At 43.8% G+C, this 18,525-nt stretch overlaps 2 protein-coding genes across 2 annotated transcripts in view; both read left to right on the top strand.

Moving 5' to 3' along the window:
• kat6a (K(lysine) acetyltransferase 6A) overlaps window positions 1-5,682 on the top strand; it is a 30,795-nt gene extending 25,113 nt beyond the window's left edge. Inside the window, exon 17 of the mRNA XM_075468318.1 lies at window positions 24-5,682. Within this exon, the coding sequence (XP_075324433.1) occupies window positions 24-3,382 (3,359 nt within the window). The 3' untranslated portion in view covers window positions 3,383-5,682. The remainder of the gene's footprint in view (window positions 1-23) is intronic.
• A 3,125-nt stretch (window positions 5,683-8,807) lies between these two features.
• Window positions 8,808-15,388, top strand: ap3m2 (adaptor related protein complex 3 subunit mu 2). The gene is made up of 9 exons (XM_075468316.1): window positions 8,808-8,912; window positions 9,538-9,830; window positions 9,921-10,092; window positions 10,516-10,653; window positions 10,751-10,836; window positions 11,209-11,342; window positions 11,488-11,695; window positions 11,906-12,050; window positions 14,239-15,388. Exons 2-9 carry the CDS (start codon window positions 9,558-9,560, stop codon window positions 14,337-14,339), a joined length of 1,257 nt encoding a protein of 418 aa, XP_075324431.1. The 5' UTR covers window positions 8,808-8,912; window positions 9,538-9,557; the 3' UTR covers window positions 14,340-15,388.
• Window positions 15,389-18,525: the final 3,137 nt, after the last annotated feature.

The following is an 18,525-nucleotide window of genomic DNA, read 5'->3' as shown; positions in this document are numbered from 1 at the left end:
GGTCTGTCTTACTGTCTTCTCAGAACTAACACCTGTGCTGAAGCCTGTAGCTGGTCTGCCAGCAACTCCATCAGAGATGCCACTGGCCACCCCCGAGGTCCCAGTCAAGAAGAAGAAAGGCTGGCCAAAGGGCAAGAGCCGCAAACCACTGCACTGGAAGAAACGAGGACCTGGAAAACCACCTGGTGGTGGGCCCAACCAGCAAGCCACTGTAGATAGCCAAGCCCAAAGCAGGGATCCTCAACCTCCTAAAATCAAGATGAAGCCCGGCCGTAAGCCCCGGAGCTGGTACCTGCAGCGGGCCCAGGAGGAGGCAGAGAGGCAGGAGAAGGAGAGACAGAGGCTGTTGGAGCAGCAGCTGGACAAAGATCCTCAGCTGCTCCAGGGGGATGAGCACACCACCAGGCGAGCCTGCAGAGAGAACAAACAGAAAGACTCGGATGAAGAGGATGACTACTTCCCCAAACCTGTCGAACAGAAGGTGCCAAAAAGGCGAGGAAGGCCACCCAAGAACCGCAACCTCCACCAGCCACCACAGCCTGCCCCCAAACCACCTCCAACCTCTGAACCAGATGAAGAGGAGGAAGACGATGAGGAAGAGGACACTGAGAGAGCCTGGGAAGAAGACAAACCCAGCCGCCCACCATCCCGTCCCTTGTTATCCCCCTCTTCCTCATCAAACTCCGGGCCTCGGGCCCCACAGTCTCGGCCTCAGGACGTAGACATGGGTGAGAGGGAGGAAGATGATGATGATGATGATGAAGAGAAGGATGAAGAAGACTGCGGCAGCATGGGCAGCGGAGGCGGTAGTATCAACAGACGAGCGGCGGCCACAGCCGGTTCAGGAAGCAGGCGCAGCGAAGATCACGACGCCGATGATGAAGGTGATGGACACTTGGAAGACAAAAGCAACAGCAGTAAGAGGAGAAAAAGCCAAGAATCAGACGATGAAGAGGATGACGAAGACGAGGAAGAGGAGCCCGCTTCGCAAACAAACTCTCCCCCTGTCAAAGAAGAACCCCAAGGTGGAGAGCCTTTTTTAGACATGGAGAACAGCGTGGCCGGGGACTACGTCAGCAAGCAGGAGGAGGAAGAAGAGGAGGAGGAGGCTGAGGAGGAGGTGCAGGACGCCAAATGTCGGCCCTCCTCAGCCGACCCTCAACAGGATGAGCGGCGGCGCAGAGAGCAGGAGGAGTCGGCTGCAGCAGCTGCAGCAGTGGAAACTGTCACGGCCATGTCTGCTTCTTCTGAACCCATGCAGCTCCAGTCTCTGCACACGGAGGACAAAGACGTCACGCTGTTGATGGAACCTCAACACACACATCCACACTCCCACCCCCACCAGCACTCTGACTTCAAAGAGGAGCTGGCCCACCATCACCCGCATCACCCCCATCACCACTCCAATGAGCTGGACCTGGAGACTATGCAGGCCGTTCAGTCCCTGACGCAGGGGGAAGCCCAGGATGAAGAGACTGAGCCACAGCCACATCACGGGGCTTACCAAGACTGTGAGGAGACCCTGGCCGCCTGCCGCACCCTGCAGAGTTACAGCCATACAGGAGAGGCCGAAGAGGAGGCGCTGGCTTTAGTGGAAGAGTGCGGGGCCTCGCAACACAGCAGCCCCCTCCCTAATCCCCCAGTGCCGCCGCCTCTGCCTAATCAATCTGTGCGCTCAGTCAACAGTCCGGGCTTGCCCTCGGGCATCGTGGACACAACACCAGCCGGACAGAGAGGAGGAACACCTGGTCCCACTGGTTCAGCGGGCAGTAGTAGCGGTGCCGGTGGCGGCTACACCCAGATCACGCCAGAGCATCCTAGCTCTCTGTCTGCCCCTTCCCAACAGAATATGGAGACGTCTCCAATGATGGATGTGCCATCGGTGTCGGACCACTCGCAGCAGGTTGTGGACAGCGGCTTCAGTGACCTTGGCAGCATAGAAAGCACTACAGAGAACTACGACAACCCCAGCAGCTATGACTCCACAATGGGTGGAGGGAGCAACGGTGCAGGGAATGGGGGTAATGGAGGTGGGATGTCAGCTGCTGTGGTTGCAGGAGCTCCTGCAGCTTCGTCATCATCGTCCTCTTCCTCAACATCAGCCACCCCATCCTCATCCTCTCAGTCCAACAGCTGCTCCTATGTGCAAGCTCCCAGCCTCTCTTCCTCCACAGGAAGTGGAGGATCCCAGCTCGCAATGGGCAGCTGCAGCCTCATTCAGCAAGCAGGACCAGGGCCCAACAGTGGACCAGGGGCCAGTAGTGTGGGCAGTGCTGTGCCCCAGCCCCCACCACCCCCACCACCTTCCAACACACCTAGCTGTGGCATTAAGTCCCCTCAAAGCTGTGGTGTGATCGAGAGGCCCCCCAGCACCAACCAGCAACAACAGCAACCGCAGTCCCAAAAAAAGGTTCCTCAGCAACCTCCTCAGCAGCAGCAAGCCCCAAACCCTCAGCCTCCACCCTCAGCCCCACCGCCACCACAGCAGCAGGCCCTGTCCCAGTGCAGCATGGGTAATGGTTTTGCCTCCACACCCATGATCATGGAGATCCCAGAGAGTGGAGGCGGAGGAGGGGGTCGCACCCTGTATGAGCGTATGGGTCAGGACTTTGGCACAGGGGGCTACCCCCAACCTTCTGCAACATTTAGCTTGGCCAAACTCCAGCAGCTAACCAACACCATCATGGACCCTCACGCCATGCCCTACTCTCACTCTGCCTCTGTTACCTCTTACGCCACCAGTGTTTCCCTCTCCAACCCTGGGCTGGCCCCTTCACCTCACACTCCTCTTCCTCAGGGCCAGCCTTCTATGACCTCGCCTCCTAACCTTAGCTCTGGCTCCATGAACCTGAGCTCGCTGCAGCTGCAGTGCAACATGCCAACCACCAACATCAGCCTGGGACCACCACACACGCAGCGGCTGCAGGGCCAGATGACCACCGTCAAAGGCCACATTTCCATCCGGTCCAAAGCCACTCAGCAGCTGGCCCCGGCCACACACCAGCAGCAGCTCTATGGCCGCAGCTCTGGGGCCGTGGCAATGCAGGGCACCCCACGCACCTTGGCCGTGCAGCGCGGGATGATGCCAAACCTCATGCCCACACCGGCACCGTACAATTCCATGAACATGACACCTCTGAATGCCATGCCAGCTGGCTACAGAATGCCCCAGCCTATGATGAACAGTGGTTATCACAGCAATCCTGCTTACATGAATCAGCCAGCGCAGTACCCCATGCAGATGCAGATGGGCATGATGGGAGGGCAGGGTTACCCCCAGCAGCCTATGCAGCCCAATCACCATGGGAACATGATGTATACTGGCCCCTCTCATCACAGCTATGCTGGAGTCCCAAAACAGTCACCGTACATGAGTAGATGAGCAGCCAAGAACTGGAAAAGGAGACACGGGGCCAGAGCTAATGCTCACTGAACTCTAAATGTCCATTACTCCTGTAATCCAGTGCCTCAGCAGGCACCAGGGAGTCCAGGTGATTGGAGACAGAGAGCCTGTTTGGGTTTCCTGTTTTCTGTGTTGTCATTTTGTCCCTTTTCTTTTAATTTGGGCATGTCCCCCCCCTTCCCCCTCCAGCTGGCTGTGTTTGGGAGCAGTTGGGGTTGGACGTGTACATGGACCTCAGCCATGCTGCGTCGGGCCAGGCCTGCACAGTCCCCTCATGTGGCTTCGCACAGGCACAGGAGGAGAGTTGGAGGGGATGAGAATGACCAGGAAATGACAACGAAAGACAGTACAGGTTTACCTTGCTCTTTCAGACTAAATGGAAAAAACAGTGGTTAACTGAATATATTCAACCATGCACACAATCTTTTAATTGATATAGGAAGCCTTACCTTGAAAAAAAGAGACGGTGAAGCATTGTAGGCGGACTGTCGTTTTGTTTTGTTAAACATGATGTTGAATCTTATTTTGTTATCGTTTCTGTTGATTGTTTTTTTTAATACTTGTGTGCAGTCTGACCTCTTATATGCTTTGGTCTTTATATGTGTGGCATTCTGAAATGCACTCTCAAAAAACTCTCTGAGGCTGCTCTTTCAGACCGCTCCTCACACGGTTCCACAGAAGCCTCAGAGCACGGCCTCAGGTTGTCTGAGGTGTCGAGCTGTTTCCAGAGTCTCTGTCTTCCCAGATGGACAGTGTTGTACCAAAAACACGGTAAAGACACACGAGAGACGAGCGTGTTACTCTATTATCTATCCATAAATGAAGCAAGTAGCATTATTTTACAGTTTTCTGCCACTCTGACATGTTTAGATGTAAATATTCTGGTACTTCCCAATATTCAAAACAAACACACACGCACACACACACTGACTAGCTGTTGCCAATCAGTGGCTAGCTCAGGAAAGTACAACATTCAGCTCTTTTTGTCCACACTCCACAGACAGATGTACAATGTCAGCCTTTTTTAGCAGTTTAGGGATTGCAGAGCAAACAGTGGAATTTCCACTTAACTGCTCAAAGGAAAGCCGGTTTATTATAGCTGGCCGTGCTTTCTCAAGTGTTAGTGGCCCAAACAGGTCGACGAGTCTGCTTTCGAATGGTGTATTTGGTTAAAACTGTAAAAAAAAAAAAAAATCTTATTTTTTTTCTCTCTACAAACTTCTGCACTCCCATTGACTAGACATACGGCAGCAGACAGTTAGCCTTTATGAAAGGTGTGCCTAAATGCCGATCTAGTGCACGGTTTGGCCCTCGAATGGAGGCTCACTTATAAAAGCAGGGTCTGAGGCGAGTAAGTGTTCGAGGTCATGTTGGTTGTGGCGCTCAACTGGTGGGCTTAAACAGTTGATCTTGTTGCTCCATGTACCAGTATTCAAAGTCAAAAGGGGTTTTGGTTTTCTTACAGACTCGACATGCATTCTTCCTTTGTGTACTGTTCTGTTCTGTACGTCTTTCCTTTTGTCGTTTCTTTTCTGAATTTTATCAGACTGGGCAGCTTTCTTTTATGACACAAGCTGACTCTTTTTGACTTTAGAAACCTATTGTAGAGAAAATGTTTTTCTATAATATAAAAGGAAATTCTGACATTGATATTGGTACTGTCATTTTTTTCACTTCTGTTTCAGGAAACGACAACAAGAAAAAAAAAAAACGACATATTTTTTAGCTCGCCTCTTGGGTAATAATTACTATGAAATTGAAAATGTAAAAAAATTACCACTCACTTTTAGTGACTTTAAGATGCCTTTAACCTCTCCATTCCATCTCATCTCTAGAGTTTTTCTATCTTTGTGTAGTATATTAATGCTATTTTAAAGAAAAAGGACTACAAGATATCTAAAGGTCACTTGGCATTCTTTTCTTTTGTTTTTGTTTTTTACTTGTGTGTGTATAGGATGATTTCCTTACATTTAAGAGGCATGTAAAAATGAGCTCGATATATTTGTCTGTTTATATTGCTTCCCTTTTTGTATCCTTTGTAATTGTACATGTTGCGTTGTATGCTAAGAGAGAGCGCAAACCAGAGACGGGGTGACAGACGAGCACACAGTGAAGGTTGATTTGCGCTCACGCACCTCAGCTCTCTACTCTGTCCCTGTATGTATTTCCATTTATTCGTTTTGTTTGTTTATTTTTTTATTTTTTTTCTTTCTTAGCAAGTACTTTCAAAGAACTCTGTACATTTTAACATAAAATGAAAATAAATTATGTTGAGCCACTCATGTTTCCTTCTTGCTATAGTAGTTTTTCTGCTCGGTTGTCAAATTTGTCGCACATTTTTGCTGCAAGCGGAGCCTTTAATACAAAGTGTTCGCAGCTGAGCTCCTGACATGTCATTTTGATTCATGTAATTTGGTCGATTGCTAAAATTGTGGCAAATTTACACCATTGAGGAACAACATATGCTATGACAGGACCCCTCTTTTTGCAGGAGGAGTCAAACTTTTTTTCCCGTTTTTTTAGTTTGGGTGTCTGATATCACTGCCAAATAATGCAACTCTCACTTTGTTTGGGGGTGCCTGGGTTTGAAAACGTCTCATTCAGTGACCGGTCAAGTTTTGCAGTGGATTTCAACAAAACTCTTAAGCTCATATCCAGCCTCCTCATCTCTATCTCCACCCAGTTTAAATCTTGCTCCATTCTCTATCTCTGAAGTGGGGCGTGGAAACTTTGGCTTTTTTCACTTTGCTATTACAAATTCTCATCATAATAAAGCTTCAATATCTGACCTCTAAACAGTTAGAAGTTGGAAACTGATTTCCAATTTGTTATTGAAATTACCACACAGGGCACCGTCACTACTAAAATAAACTTGCTAACTTTGGTGAAAAGTTAAGTGACTGATCACAACCTGAGTCTGTTGTTCGACCCTTAAACTGTGACCTAAATAATACTGAACTCTTGGTGCCAGTAATCAATATACCAGTGGGCCGATACTGATCTGTGGCCTTCTAAATCTGTCACTTTACTTGTGGAACTGCTTTAACAAGGTGTGACCACTAGATGTCGTTGTAGAACGCGTGTTATCCCCTCTCACAATAACATACAAAAATCCAGACATCCACGTCACATTGAGTGAAATCTCTCCAACCAGAGAGAGTCACATCTGTTAAACGGATGCTAATGTTTCATGTTCGTTGACAGCACAGCTGGTGAACATCTGTTTAAGTGTTTAAATGCTTTGCCATCTGGTGGAAATAAATCAATAAATAAATCTAACAGTAGTTCAACTACTTTCCATTTCAAATGGTTGGTCTGACAGAAAAGGCATGCTCTCATAGTTCAGTACAGACCATACCTAATGTCAGCATAAGTATTCTGTAACTAGTGTTTACTTGTCTACTGTAAGAGCAGCTTCCCATAGAGCAGATATAGGAGATCATTTGCCTTTATCTTCCTGTCAAACATCGCCCTTTTGCGTCTCTCTGCTTGGCATTGTTTTTTTTACTACAGAAGTGAAATGTCACGTGCATTTAAATGTGATATCTTTGTGTCGCATAAACAGCATGTAGCTTTACACGGCAGAAGAGTGGATATTTGGAGCAAAAATCGAAAGCTAATAAATCTTTGTGCTGCATCTTTTTAAAATGGCTTTAGCCCTTTTGTTTGATCATCGACCGTTTTGTTTTTTCCCAACATCCATTTGGTAGAGCACCCTACTCCCTAACTGTACTGTCTTATTGAAAACTTGTGGACAAATGAGTGCGTGACCTATCTCTACCAATCTGTTGAAGTATGTGACATGTAAGAATGAGAAAGAAGAATGCAAAGACACAATTTTCCATTGTTTTTTGTTATTGTTGACATTAAAGCAACACTAAAGAAGTCTGTGAACTTTAAAACCACGAGCTTCTGATGAGTTTTGGAGTACACTGACTTTTCTTGTGCACATTCCCGGGACACCACAGTTCACGAGCTCTGCACCACATTGTTTTGCTTTATGGTCACTTGACAACAAATTCATGTGTATGGCTGTACATGTGCAGGGTTCATACAGAGATTTGTTTTTATGATAGTGGTCACATCCCACAGCTGGAGGAGCCAAAGAGCAAAACAAATGACAAATTCTCTTGTTTTCCTTTAAAGGGTAACATAAAAACCATACAATTAAGCTGTTAACCTTATTAACTTGTCTATTTTTTAGTTTGTTTTTTCTTTTAAATGTTACAAGACATATCATGAGTATAATCAATCATCAGAACAGTATCCCCAATATCCCAGCTGACTTAGGGCGAGAGGCAGGGTACACCCTGGATAGATCGCCAGTCCATCACAGGGCTCTGGTCCAAACATTTACAACCAAATTAGTCCAATATTACAAGTACTAAACAGAACATAGTGTAAGCAGAGTTAGAGCAAACAGAATAGGCAGGGTCCTCTGCTGGTGGGCAGAAACATGGATTAGCATTCCCATTGATTGGTTTTGAAGAAAACAAGCCATACTAGAGCCATGAGAGCTTTTTGTCATGGGAAAAATGTAGATATGTGGAATTTTGAAGAACACAAATTAGTTTTTTGGGGATTGATAACTGGTGGACTTTAATGATACACAATTTAACATTGCATAGGCCTAACTGATGGAAAACACGTCTCCATCAGAAAACTGTTGAACTTCTGACGTTAAGTAGATTAAAATCTGACTCCATTTTAAATCAAATACTGATAATATAGATTTCATTACTCTGGATTAATGGTTAATAATACAGGAGAATATTAACCAGTATTTTCTGAACTGATGAGTGTTAATACAATCTACATTTAAAACATAGTTTGACTTTGTCACATGGCTTTGTGCAATTTCTTTACCACAAAGATGTTTGTGATTGTAACAGATGGACAAAATCTTTCCAAGTTCTAACTTATTCCTGTTTCTGATTCCTTTCGGGTGAGACATAGTTAAAAATCATGATAGTGTCTATTATTCATCTATCTAGCCTGTGTATATGTGTGTGTGTGTGTGTGGTTTGGAGTCAAGATGATAATAGCAATTTTAACTTGATTTAATTTTTTGTGCGGGAAATTTCCCTTCCTTTTTAATGTAAGAAATTGAAGCCGTTGTTGAGGAAGTCAAAAGCATTTCAAACTCAACTCTCTGTTTGAATGGACAGGATCTCCACAAGATGAAATCTGATACTGGAAACAAAATGTCAGACCAGGTACATGTCAAAGCCAATCAGCGCACAGTTTCCCCTGATGTTTACTGTTTCTTTCCAGTCATAGACCAATCACAGTCCAATCACGTGCCACTAGCTTCCGCATTGTTAACCAATATATCCGCTGAGTAGGCGGGGTTTTAAAGCCGTTCTGGCCTCTGATTGGTCCCTCAACAACGGCTTCTGTCTGGCATCAGGATCTGCTGTCCACCTAACGGGAAGCAACGACGGCTGTTTAATCTTTCATTAAAAGAAAAGGCGAAAGGCGAGACGAAAACGTCAAAAAATCTACTTCGGTAAGTCAGTTGTAGTTTACGAGTGGCTCACTTGATAAACGGTGTTTTTAGCTGCCAGAGCCCTTCCGGTGTTTTAACGTATTTTCATCCCGTGTGCCTAAGACGGGGCTTTTCCCCTGTCATAAGACTGAGGCAGGAGGTGGGTCGGATGTAGCGTCTTGATGTTAGGAGATTGAGGCCTTCATGTGCTACGCGTTATAGATGGTTAGATTGTTACTCGCTTGAGCCGTCCTTTTTTAGTTTTTATGATGACAGTAAGAATTCGTGGCTGTAATTTGCTCGGTTAAGTTATACCTGGCTGAACTCGATAGCTTGCTGCAGTTTTAATGAGTATCCCGGTGTCATATTCCCAGCAAGCAGCAGTGTCATGTGGGGAGAGGAGTTTTCTTTCCAACATTTATCAATGAACTCTTTTTGTGTGTATGTGTTTCTGAAATGACTGATTGACCTCCTACAATAGGACAATTAATTTCATTAAGCTGCTTGCAGTTTTAGGGTCCTAATGTGGAGCAAGCTCTTTCATTGTCACATCAGGGTTTACTTTGAAAACATTTAAAATAATAGGCCATTGTTCACGTTATTTGTAATGCATAAATCAACACCATTTCTTTCCTTTAACCTTTAGCCTCTCAGCCTTCGGTCAAGATGATCCACAGCTTGTTCCTGATAAATGCCTCTGGGGATATTTTCCTGGAGAAGCATTGGAAAAGCGTGGTCAGCCGCTCTGTGTGTGACTACTTCTTTGAAGCTCAGGAGCGTGCCACTGAGCCCGAGAATGTGCCACCAGTGATCCCCACACCACATCACTACCTTATCAGTGTGCTCAGGCACCGCATCTACTTTGTGGCAGTCATCCAGAGCGAGGTGCCACCGCTGTTTGTCATTGAGTTTCTGCACAGAGTCGTCGACACCTTCCAGGTGGGGCCCTCGTGTGTTTCTCTAGCCACTTTTAGTGAAACCCTCAGGCTTTAAATACCCTTACATCCTGCATGTTTTCCTTGTTCTCAGGATTACTTTGGAGTGTGTACAGAGGCGGCCATCAAGGACAATGTGGTAGTGGTGTATGAGCTACTGGAGGAGATGCTGGACAACGGCTTTCCCCTGGCCACAGAGTCCAATATCCTCAAAGAGCTTATTAAGCCTCCCACCATCCTCCGCACGATGGTCAACACCATCACAGGTTTTTTTACCTCCATCTGTCCTATCAAATAATGGTAGTTTTATCAGATGAAATGTGTGCCAGTGTGCATGTGAGATGTTGGTGTTTGGGCCTCAGGAAGTCCCGTTCACACTGTAGTCACTGCAGCCTGAACAGTTACGAAACGAGGCAGCGCAGGTATTAACACATGGCATTTATTCATGAAAACACCTTTAAGTTGAATGTGGTGTTTTTTGTGTCTAAGATCGAAAGAATTCATTCAAATTAAAAAAACAACACCAATAAATCGACATGTACAAAACCTCAGTATTTTGTTTCTTCACAGAATTCGAATCCAACTTCAGTTCATCCTGATTTTACAGCAGCTCATTTATATTTGCTGTGAAAATGTCCTCTGCATACATTTTCTTTCTACTTTACAATTGCTTGATGGTTGATTTGCAGGCAGCACCAACGTGGGCGAGCAGCTCCCCACCGGCCAGCTGTCAGTGGTGCCGTGGAGACGCACCGGGGTCAAATACACCAACAATGAAGCCTATTTTGATGTGGTGGAAGAGATTGATGCTATCATTGATAAATCAGGTATTGCTCTGTTGGGCCCTGTAGTGAAACGGTTCACTCTTTGCCAGTATTAAGCCCTTTATACCTTTGAAATCACTTTGACCGCTTATTTCTATAGGTTCCACCATTACTGCAGAAATCCAGGGAGTTATTGATGCCTGTGTAAAACTGACAGGAATGCCCGACCTCACTCTCTCATTTATGGTGAGTTTTGTCTCTTTTGATAATTCTTAAGCAAATTTCAGCTAAAGTACTCTTTGTTTTTATGCGCTCAGTGGAGTGACACTCCCAGACGAACATGGGTCATGAGTATATTGTTGAATAATTCCAGTTTAAATCCAAAGAGAGTCAAATATCCTTGCTTAGAGGAACACCGCTTGTGTTTTCCCATGAAATAGTACGACATCGCACGGTAAGGTTTGACTCTGAACGGCTTTTCCATGCTTTGTTTATCAGTCATAAGATACTGTAAAAAAGGTTGAACTAAAGGGGGGGAAAGGAAAACAAAGGCAGAGGAAAGATGATTATTTTTATTTCTCAGTCAAACTGTCCTGACTGCCTCAATCCCTCCCTCAGAATCCTCGGCTGCTGGACGATGTCAGTTTCCACCCGTGTGTTCGGTTCAAGCGCTGGGAAGCTGAGCGGATCCTCTCCTTCATACCACCTGATGGAAACTTCCGGTTGCTCTCCTACCACGTCAGCTCTCAGAAGTTGGTGTTTATTTATGTCACATTATTGAGAAAACGCAAGTAGATGCATTAAGAACACAAAAACCGAAATGCTAATCAAAAGTTACACTACTGGCTTTTCTGAACCGTATTGTGCGGTGGTCTCCTTCTTCTTCTTCTTCTTCAGCCTGGTGGCCATCCCTGTCTATGTCAAGCACAACATTTCTTTTCGGGAGGGAAGCTCTCAGGGTCGTTTTGACTTGACCCTTGGCCCCAAACAGACCATGGGCAAGGCCGTGGAGTCGGTTCTGGTCAGCAGCCAGCTGCCGCGCGGTGTCCTCAACGCCAGCCTCAACGCGACCCAGGGAACATACACCTTTGACCCAGTCACAAAGGTATTTAGACATTGTTTCAGTCAGATTTTGTGCCAGGAGGCAGGAAGAATGAACCGGTGTGCATCATATTAAGAATAAATACAGTGGTAATGGCTCATGGTGGGTTTCGCTCTAGCCTTAAATTACCATTCACTTTGGTGGGACCATTCTTTTTTTTTTTCTTGTCTGTAAACCCTTCATATCGCCATTTTAATGTTTGTGTTTTACCAGTTGTTGAGCTGGGATGTTGGCAAGATCAACCCACAGAAGCTTCCCAGTCTGAAAGGCACCATGAGCCTCCAGGCCGGAGCCTCCAAACCTGATGAGAACCCCACCATTAACATCCAGTTAAAGATCCAACAGATGGCCATCTCAGGTACTCACTCACTCACACACACACACACACACACACACACACACACACCATCTGAACCATTCATCCTGATCCAGCTCCAGCAAAGTATGTCCATGATTTAACTTTATTTTTACGACCTATAGTCTGTGGCATGTGCGTACAACAACCAGGCTGTTTCAGAGAGTTAGATTCATAGTTTATCGTTCATTTCTGATTAGATTAAGGGCAGAAAATGACCTCCACCCCTCTTATTCAAGCAGCTTTCATCACAGAGGCCACTCAGCTGACAACCACCTGACAATCTTTGTTTGACATGCGACTGGATGACCACTAGATGGTGCCAGATGTAGCAAATACCCCACTCACATGACATCAGAACTTAAATCTAAGTTATGCATGTATAGTAGAGTCGAGTTATGGTTGCAATGATTAATCACTTGTTGTAGACTGCTGAGTTATAGTTTTAATGCACGATGATGCACGAGAGGTGCTGTTTTAGTTTTTTTGACCAATAGAATTATGTGACACGTGCGATTATTGTGTAGCTACTGTACAAAGCAGTTATTGGCCCAAAATCCCAGTAAAACCAGTATTTACTCTTCCTGTGGATGGTAAAATATTCCATTTTGAACTTCCATTTACAGATTAGTATGGCATCGCTTGACATGATAATCTGTGTTTTTATATTTCACCAAATGATCTTATTTTCAGAAAATCAGGTGCTTTATGCTTCAATTTGAATGTATCAGAAGTTCTGAGTTGAATTGGGATTTGTTTTGTATTGGGGTGCTTTGTGGTTTCAGGGTCGCTGTGTGAGTGCATAGGCAAAAAATATGAGTAAAAAAATATGTTTAATTATTATATTACACTGGAAATCATTTCTATGTGTATAATATTACAAAACCCACAGGCGACAGACATCTTTTTTTTTTTTTTTTTTTTTTTAATTTTCAGAGATTTTTGTGACTCCCAAGTGAGTCCCAAAAGAAATTCAGCCACCACCTCACAATCTTAACAACCCTCCTGAAAAGTGGAGATATTACAAAAAAGGCAAATGGCTCCAGAACATGTACGCTTTGAAGAAGGCCTGTAGTTTCATTCTCTTTGCTTCACTCATTTATAAGTATAACCATTTAAAGGAAATGCATTTGTGAAACATACATTAAGTGTAGTGGTGCCTCAAGGAGTGGATATTCTCTTAATTTCTGGACCATATATACAATATATGTATATACTCTATTCTGTTTGCCTATCCAGCAAAGGATAAATGTCCTGAGTTGTAAACGGGAACATATAAAGATTACTCTCTAGAGGTCAGTTATGTATGTCACTTATCCGCTGCTGCTTGACATCAGGCAATTAGCATCAGTATGAAATTAGTGCTCTAAATCTCATGCATGAACCTAATCAATGCAACCAATGAAGGCACTTTATACTGCCTAGTGAGATGGAGACACGGGCAGGACATGTCTTTGCCTTCCTAGTACTGATTAGATGCTTATAATTAGAGTAGATTTAGACATAGGTACACTTTGTGTTGACTACAAAATAAGTGGGTATACCTGTGTAGACCTTGCACTACACCCCTGATTGCCTGTGGGAAAATGGGAGTATAAAAGGCTTGATAAACTTAATTTTAAAGTCTTGTTCCCATAAGAGGCAAGGCTAACAGAGACCCCCAGGCTAATTGATTTTCTTCTGTTAATTTCATAGTTGGGCGTATAAATTACCCCATAGCTGTAATATCCAGCTATGGTGTAATTCACTTTCATGTTGTGCTCAAACCACCAATATCCTAACAAAGCTGAGAGATTTCAAGCTAGCTTAGTTTACTGTTTTTACTGTTCCCATGGTGCCATATTCTCAGTTTGGGAAAACTTTAGCGAGTCCAGGTATACACAGTTATGGCATTGTTACCATTGCAGCGAGCATGAGCATTGCTGCACGTCAGAGCCAAGACTGAAAGGTGTCTGCCAGCTGTTATAGCCACAGAAACTGTGGCGCTGGATGGCTTTCAAGCTGAGATAAGTGTTAAGTAAGAAGTAAAAGTAAAGTGTCCCATGATGACAAATGACATGAGAGTCCCAGTTTAATTCAACCCCTGACAGGAGGACTACAGTCACAGTGGATGTAGAGTGAGGTTGTATTGAAGTCTGTCCTAACAAATGGGTTCCTAATCATTAATATTTGTATTTATGTCTTTTGACAGGGCTGAAGGTAAATCGGCTCGACATGTATGGTGAAAAGTATAAACCTTTCAAGGGCATCAAGTATATGACCAAGGCTGGCAAGTTCCAGGTCCGGACTTAAAGACTGCTGCTCTGGGACCGCTGGACCAAACCACCAAGAGACTGTCTGGGGATTCAATGGGGGGAAAGAGAGTTGATACATTCCCTGTGTTTATGCATTTACCTGTCAAGGTTTACCCACGCAAATTGGAGGGTCTTTGTAGCACTTACGAGTGGACCATTGTACATATAAATGAAACCTCTGTTGTCAACAGGCTAGAGCTCTGGACAGTTGGACCAAGTGTCCTAAAACATTTCCATCTCTGTCCAGGCCAAATCCAACTAAAATTTCTCCCCTAACTCTATTTTCACTGACAGTTTTTGTCAGAACAGAACTAAGCTCTCACATAAGAACTTTGTGTCATTTCAAGCTTTGATACAGAATTACATTTCAAGCTCTCTGTGCCCTCAAAATGGTAAAAACTGGATATTTTGGGAAAAGATTCTCTTGACTGGGTTGTTTGATAATTCTATATCTGACTGACAGTATATCAAAACAGTGCGTCCTAAGGGGAGATGATGGCTTGTGCCTTACCTCTGTAAGGGAAAACAAAAGCATTGCCTGACACAAGAATAAACTACATCAGGAAAACTACTGACACAAATTAGATGGATATGCTGAAAAGCCCTTGAGTTAAAGATGAGAGGTGCCATTTCTTAAAACTACGTATGCTCCCAGATGTTACAGGATGAGCTCCCCTATAGTTCTTATGTACTCCAAAATGTCCTCGCTGTTACCTGCTAATCAAAGTCATCACTGTATTTCTTATCTGTTTTATTTCTAATCGCTTCTCCGTCCGTTTTTCGTTTGTCTGTGTTCTGAGTTACAATGACTTGATGAATTTGTCCCTGCTCTGGTGTTCGAATGCCGACATATGAGAACGAGACACTGGAACCGTCTTAAATCACGCACTTTTATGTCTGCTGGTACTAACCTTTACAAACGAGATGGATGTAGAGTGTCTGAAGCTGTTTTAGACACGAATGTTTCGGAGAGAAGTTCAGGTACATGTTCATCTGTTTCATTCAACTCCAAGCATTATTTATTAAACAACATTTTCCTTTGCTCAAGTATTGTCCCGTCTTCACGCTTTCATTAACTTCTCAAAAGATTTAATTCTTGTGAAGATTAGTCGGCAATATTAACTTGACAGTTTTTGATTACAACATATTGAACGAGAAGGATCATTCTGGAACCGTAAGGTTTTCAGACTGCATCATCCCTCGCTGTCAGAGAAACTGCGTAATGTGCATTTTCATCATAAAACATAGAATTTCGAATATCGTCATGGCAACTGAGCTTATTTGGACGAACTAGTACAATGGAAGCGAGGGAAGTGATCCATTCATGCCTCTGGGTCTCTGCTGAATTCAGCCCACTTTTTGCTCTCTTAAAGCTGGCGTACAGACTCGTGGATGCTGCAAACGTGGTGATTAACTTATCAAACGAAAATAAGATCTGAATCAACGTGACGGAATTGGGTACATTCAGAGAAATGATAAAGGTTTGCATTTTTTGTTCGTGTTTGCTTTACAGCCTCCAATGGAGTGTTTAAACGGTGTAAAGAAATAAAGGTTTAATGTACTATAACTGAGTAATGACACTAATTATTATGTTTAAATAGGTTCAAGTTGAATTTTGTGTTATTAGTTATGAAATCCTTATCATTTTATCAGTGTTTAGTAGGATCATGAAAAAAATCATTCTAAAATGTCATTTGCAGTGACTGACCTGTGAATTTGTACTCACGTCTTCTTACTATATGACTTATTTGTAGTTAATGCAAAGGTCCATCCAATCATGTTGAGATAGTTTAATATAGATGGAAGCAATCAGTAAATACCAAGATATTGTGATGACAAACTAATAATCACTGAGGAATGAAACAAACAAAATTCTGACAATTTTTAACCTCACATGCTGCAAATCAGTACAGTTAGAACTTCTTGAGGGCTAAACTAGCTGTCAGAAATGTCTTTGGGAGCAATTCTAAACAGCGACAGATTCCACCATCATCAGTTTAAACAACTGAGTGCAACAAACTGTGACGCGAGTAAAAGTCAGTGGGTAGTGCTCATCATATCTAGATGAACACCCAAACTGTCACTCTCAGCTGAAAGGAAATGAGTTTGGGTGGTCAGGAACAACCCAGAAACCACCAAGATACCACCAAGATATGGGTCTGCTTTGAGCTGGAAACTGTTGGGTTACCGGTGTCGTGGTCTACAGTCGAGCATGTTTCATGCTGTCAGTGAGAAGAAGAAAAAAGCTTGTGCTCAAAAATCAACACCTTTTAAGCCAGAATAAAGTTAGCAACTGACCACATGGACAAAGACAACAGAAACACCTAGAGTAAAGTTTTATGGTTAGACGTCTCGTCACTGTGGCCAAATATACCACTGGCTACAATGACTAAAGGTATATTTAGAGGGGTAAAGGTGAGGCATTCAACTCCAAGAAAATTGTACCAACTGATAAGCATGGTGGTGGTAGTGTTATGCTTTTAGCTGTGGAACTAGTGGATGAAACAAAGAAGTCGCTCTGAGAGTTTTTCAGTGTAATCTCATACTATCAGCTAGAAAACTGTAACTTGGGCCCAGAAATGTTCAAACATGAAGTCAAGTTGTGCATTCGAAATAGGCGTGAAGCCTTTTGGACTCCCTTTCCAAAGTCATGCCCTCAGTGCAATCAGAAATAAAGAGACTGTGCTGAAAGCACCTGGTCAATGGGCAGTGTCCTAAAGGAACCTTCAACCTTTACAAAAAAAACCACGATGAATAAAAATATGTATACCTAACTGTTGTTTGGTTTCCATGTCAATCTGATATAGTCAATCTGCTCCGTAAAAGGCACAGTTAAAGTGAATGATAGAAAGTTAATTTAAGGCTCAATATTGCAATTTTGATGATGCCAAACGTATGACCTTGAATGTAAGAGGAGTACCCATATTGAACTATGCCCAAGCTTTTGTTGAATAATTAGTAAAATCATCTTTATTTCTATGGATTTATTTGGACTAAACAGTACTGTTTGGTACAGAAGCCCAGAGCGGTGGTGGTACATATAAACTTTTTTTTTATGGTTTTATCGAGATAACAAGATAATTATGTCGTTATCTCGAGAAAACGATCATTTTTTTCTCGAGATATCGACATAAACTTAACACTTTATGTGTTCGCAATTTGTTTGTCTTGTAGAGATAACTTTCATATCAGCCCGCGTCATTTAAGGAGACGGCTGGCTCGACTGCAGCTCAATAGGCGTTTACACCTAAGTGATCTTGTTGACATAGTCAACTGAGGGGACCAGGCCGTCTCCATGGTTACCGAATGATGCACGAGAGGTGCTGTTATTGTTTTCTTGAGATAACGAGTTATTTATCTCGTTATCTGGAGAAAACGAAATGCTTGTCACACCAGCGGCATTTGCTTTGTGCATTTTCACAGCAGAATTGTTACACAAACGCTCCACATTCCATGTTTGATTAATAGGCTTCTTTATTCAGTTTTCAATGAAAGGGGGGTACACCTTTGCCAGAAATACATATAAACACATATAAACAGGGGCGAACTGGGGAGAAAAAGTGGCCTCGAAAACCATCGGTAAATTAACTTGTTATAAAATTGTTAAAACACAATGATCGTTTTCTCGAGATAATGACATAATTATCTCGTAACCATCAAAAAAAAGTTTATACGTACCACGTCCGCTCTGGGCTTCCGTACTTTGGGCTATAGTTTGGATGATGCCACTGTTTTTTTCAGCATAACTGTTATTCTGCACCTGAGCTTTGTGATGACAATAGAACTGACTTTGAGCTGTGGTACCTGAGCTCTGTCAGCCAGGGGCCGTTGATGGCCCTCCTCTGACCGCAACCCACCCCCATCCTCTCAAGGTACCGTCACATCTGGTTTAAAAACCACAGGTGACATCACAGAAGCTTTCTTACAGCCCACTTTTTCTTGGTGTCAATGAGGACTCATAAAGACCATTTTAGATCATCTAATGATGCCCTCACCGGTTAACCTCACAGGGGCCAGTTTGGACCCTCAGCTCCTAATCGTGTGACGTCACCCCTCCCCCTTTGCTCCTGCTGGCGGGACTCCACTCCATAATTTACTGATGACTTCAACCCTCTCAAAGGAAACTACCTTTCCTCTCACGCTCTCGCTCTCTCCATCGACCAGACAGCAGCCTTGAGGCAGTT

Source organism: Odontesthes bonariensis, chromosome 6, assembly GCF_027942865.1.
Source record: "Odontesthes bonariensis isolate fOdoBon6 chromosome 6, fOdoBon6.hap1, whole genome shotgun sequence".
Taxonomy (NCBI): domain Eukaryota; kingdom Metazoa; phylum Chordata; class Actinopteri; order Atheriniformes; family Atherinopsidae; genus Odontesthes; species Odontesthes bonariensis.
This window is presented reverse-complemented; position numbering and strand designations above follow the sequence as displayed.

What these genes read in the sequence shown, in the direction of transcription:
- ap3m2 (XM_075468316.1), top strand. Translation starts at nt 9,558, where the DNA reads ATGATCCACAGCTTGTTCCTGATAAATGCCTCTGGGGATATTTTCCTG. An exon ending in TGCTATCATTGATAAATCAG is followed by an intron (nt 10,654 to 10,750) that starts GTATTGCTCTGT and finishes TTATTTCTATAG; the next exon opens with GTTCCACCATTACTGCAGAA. An exon ending in CCAACAGATGGCCATCTCAG is followed by an intron (nt 12,051 to 14,238) that starts GTACTCACTCAC and finishes GTCTTTTGACAG; the next exon opens with GGCTGAAGGTAAATCGGCTC.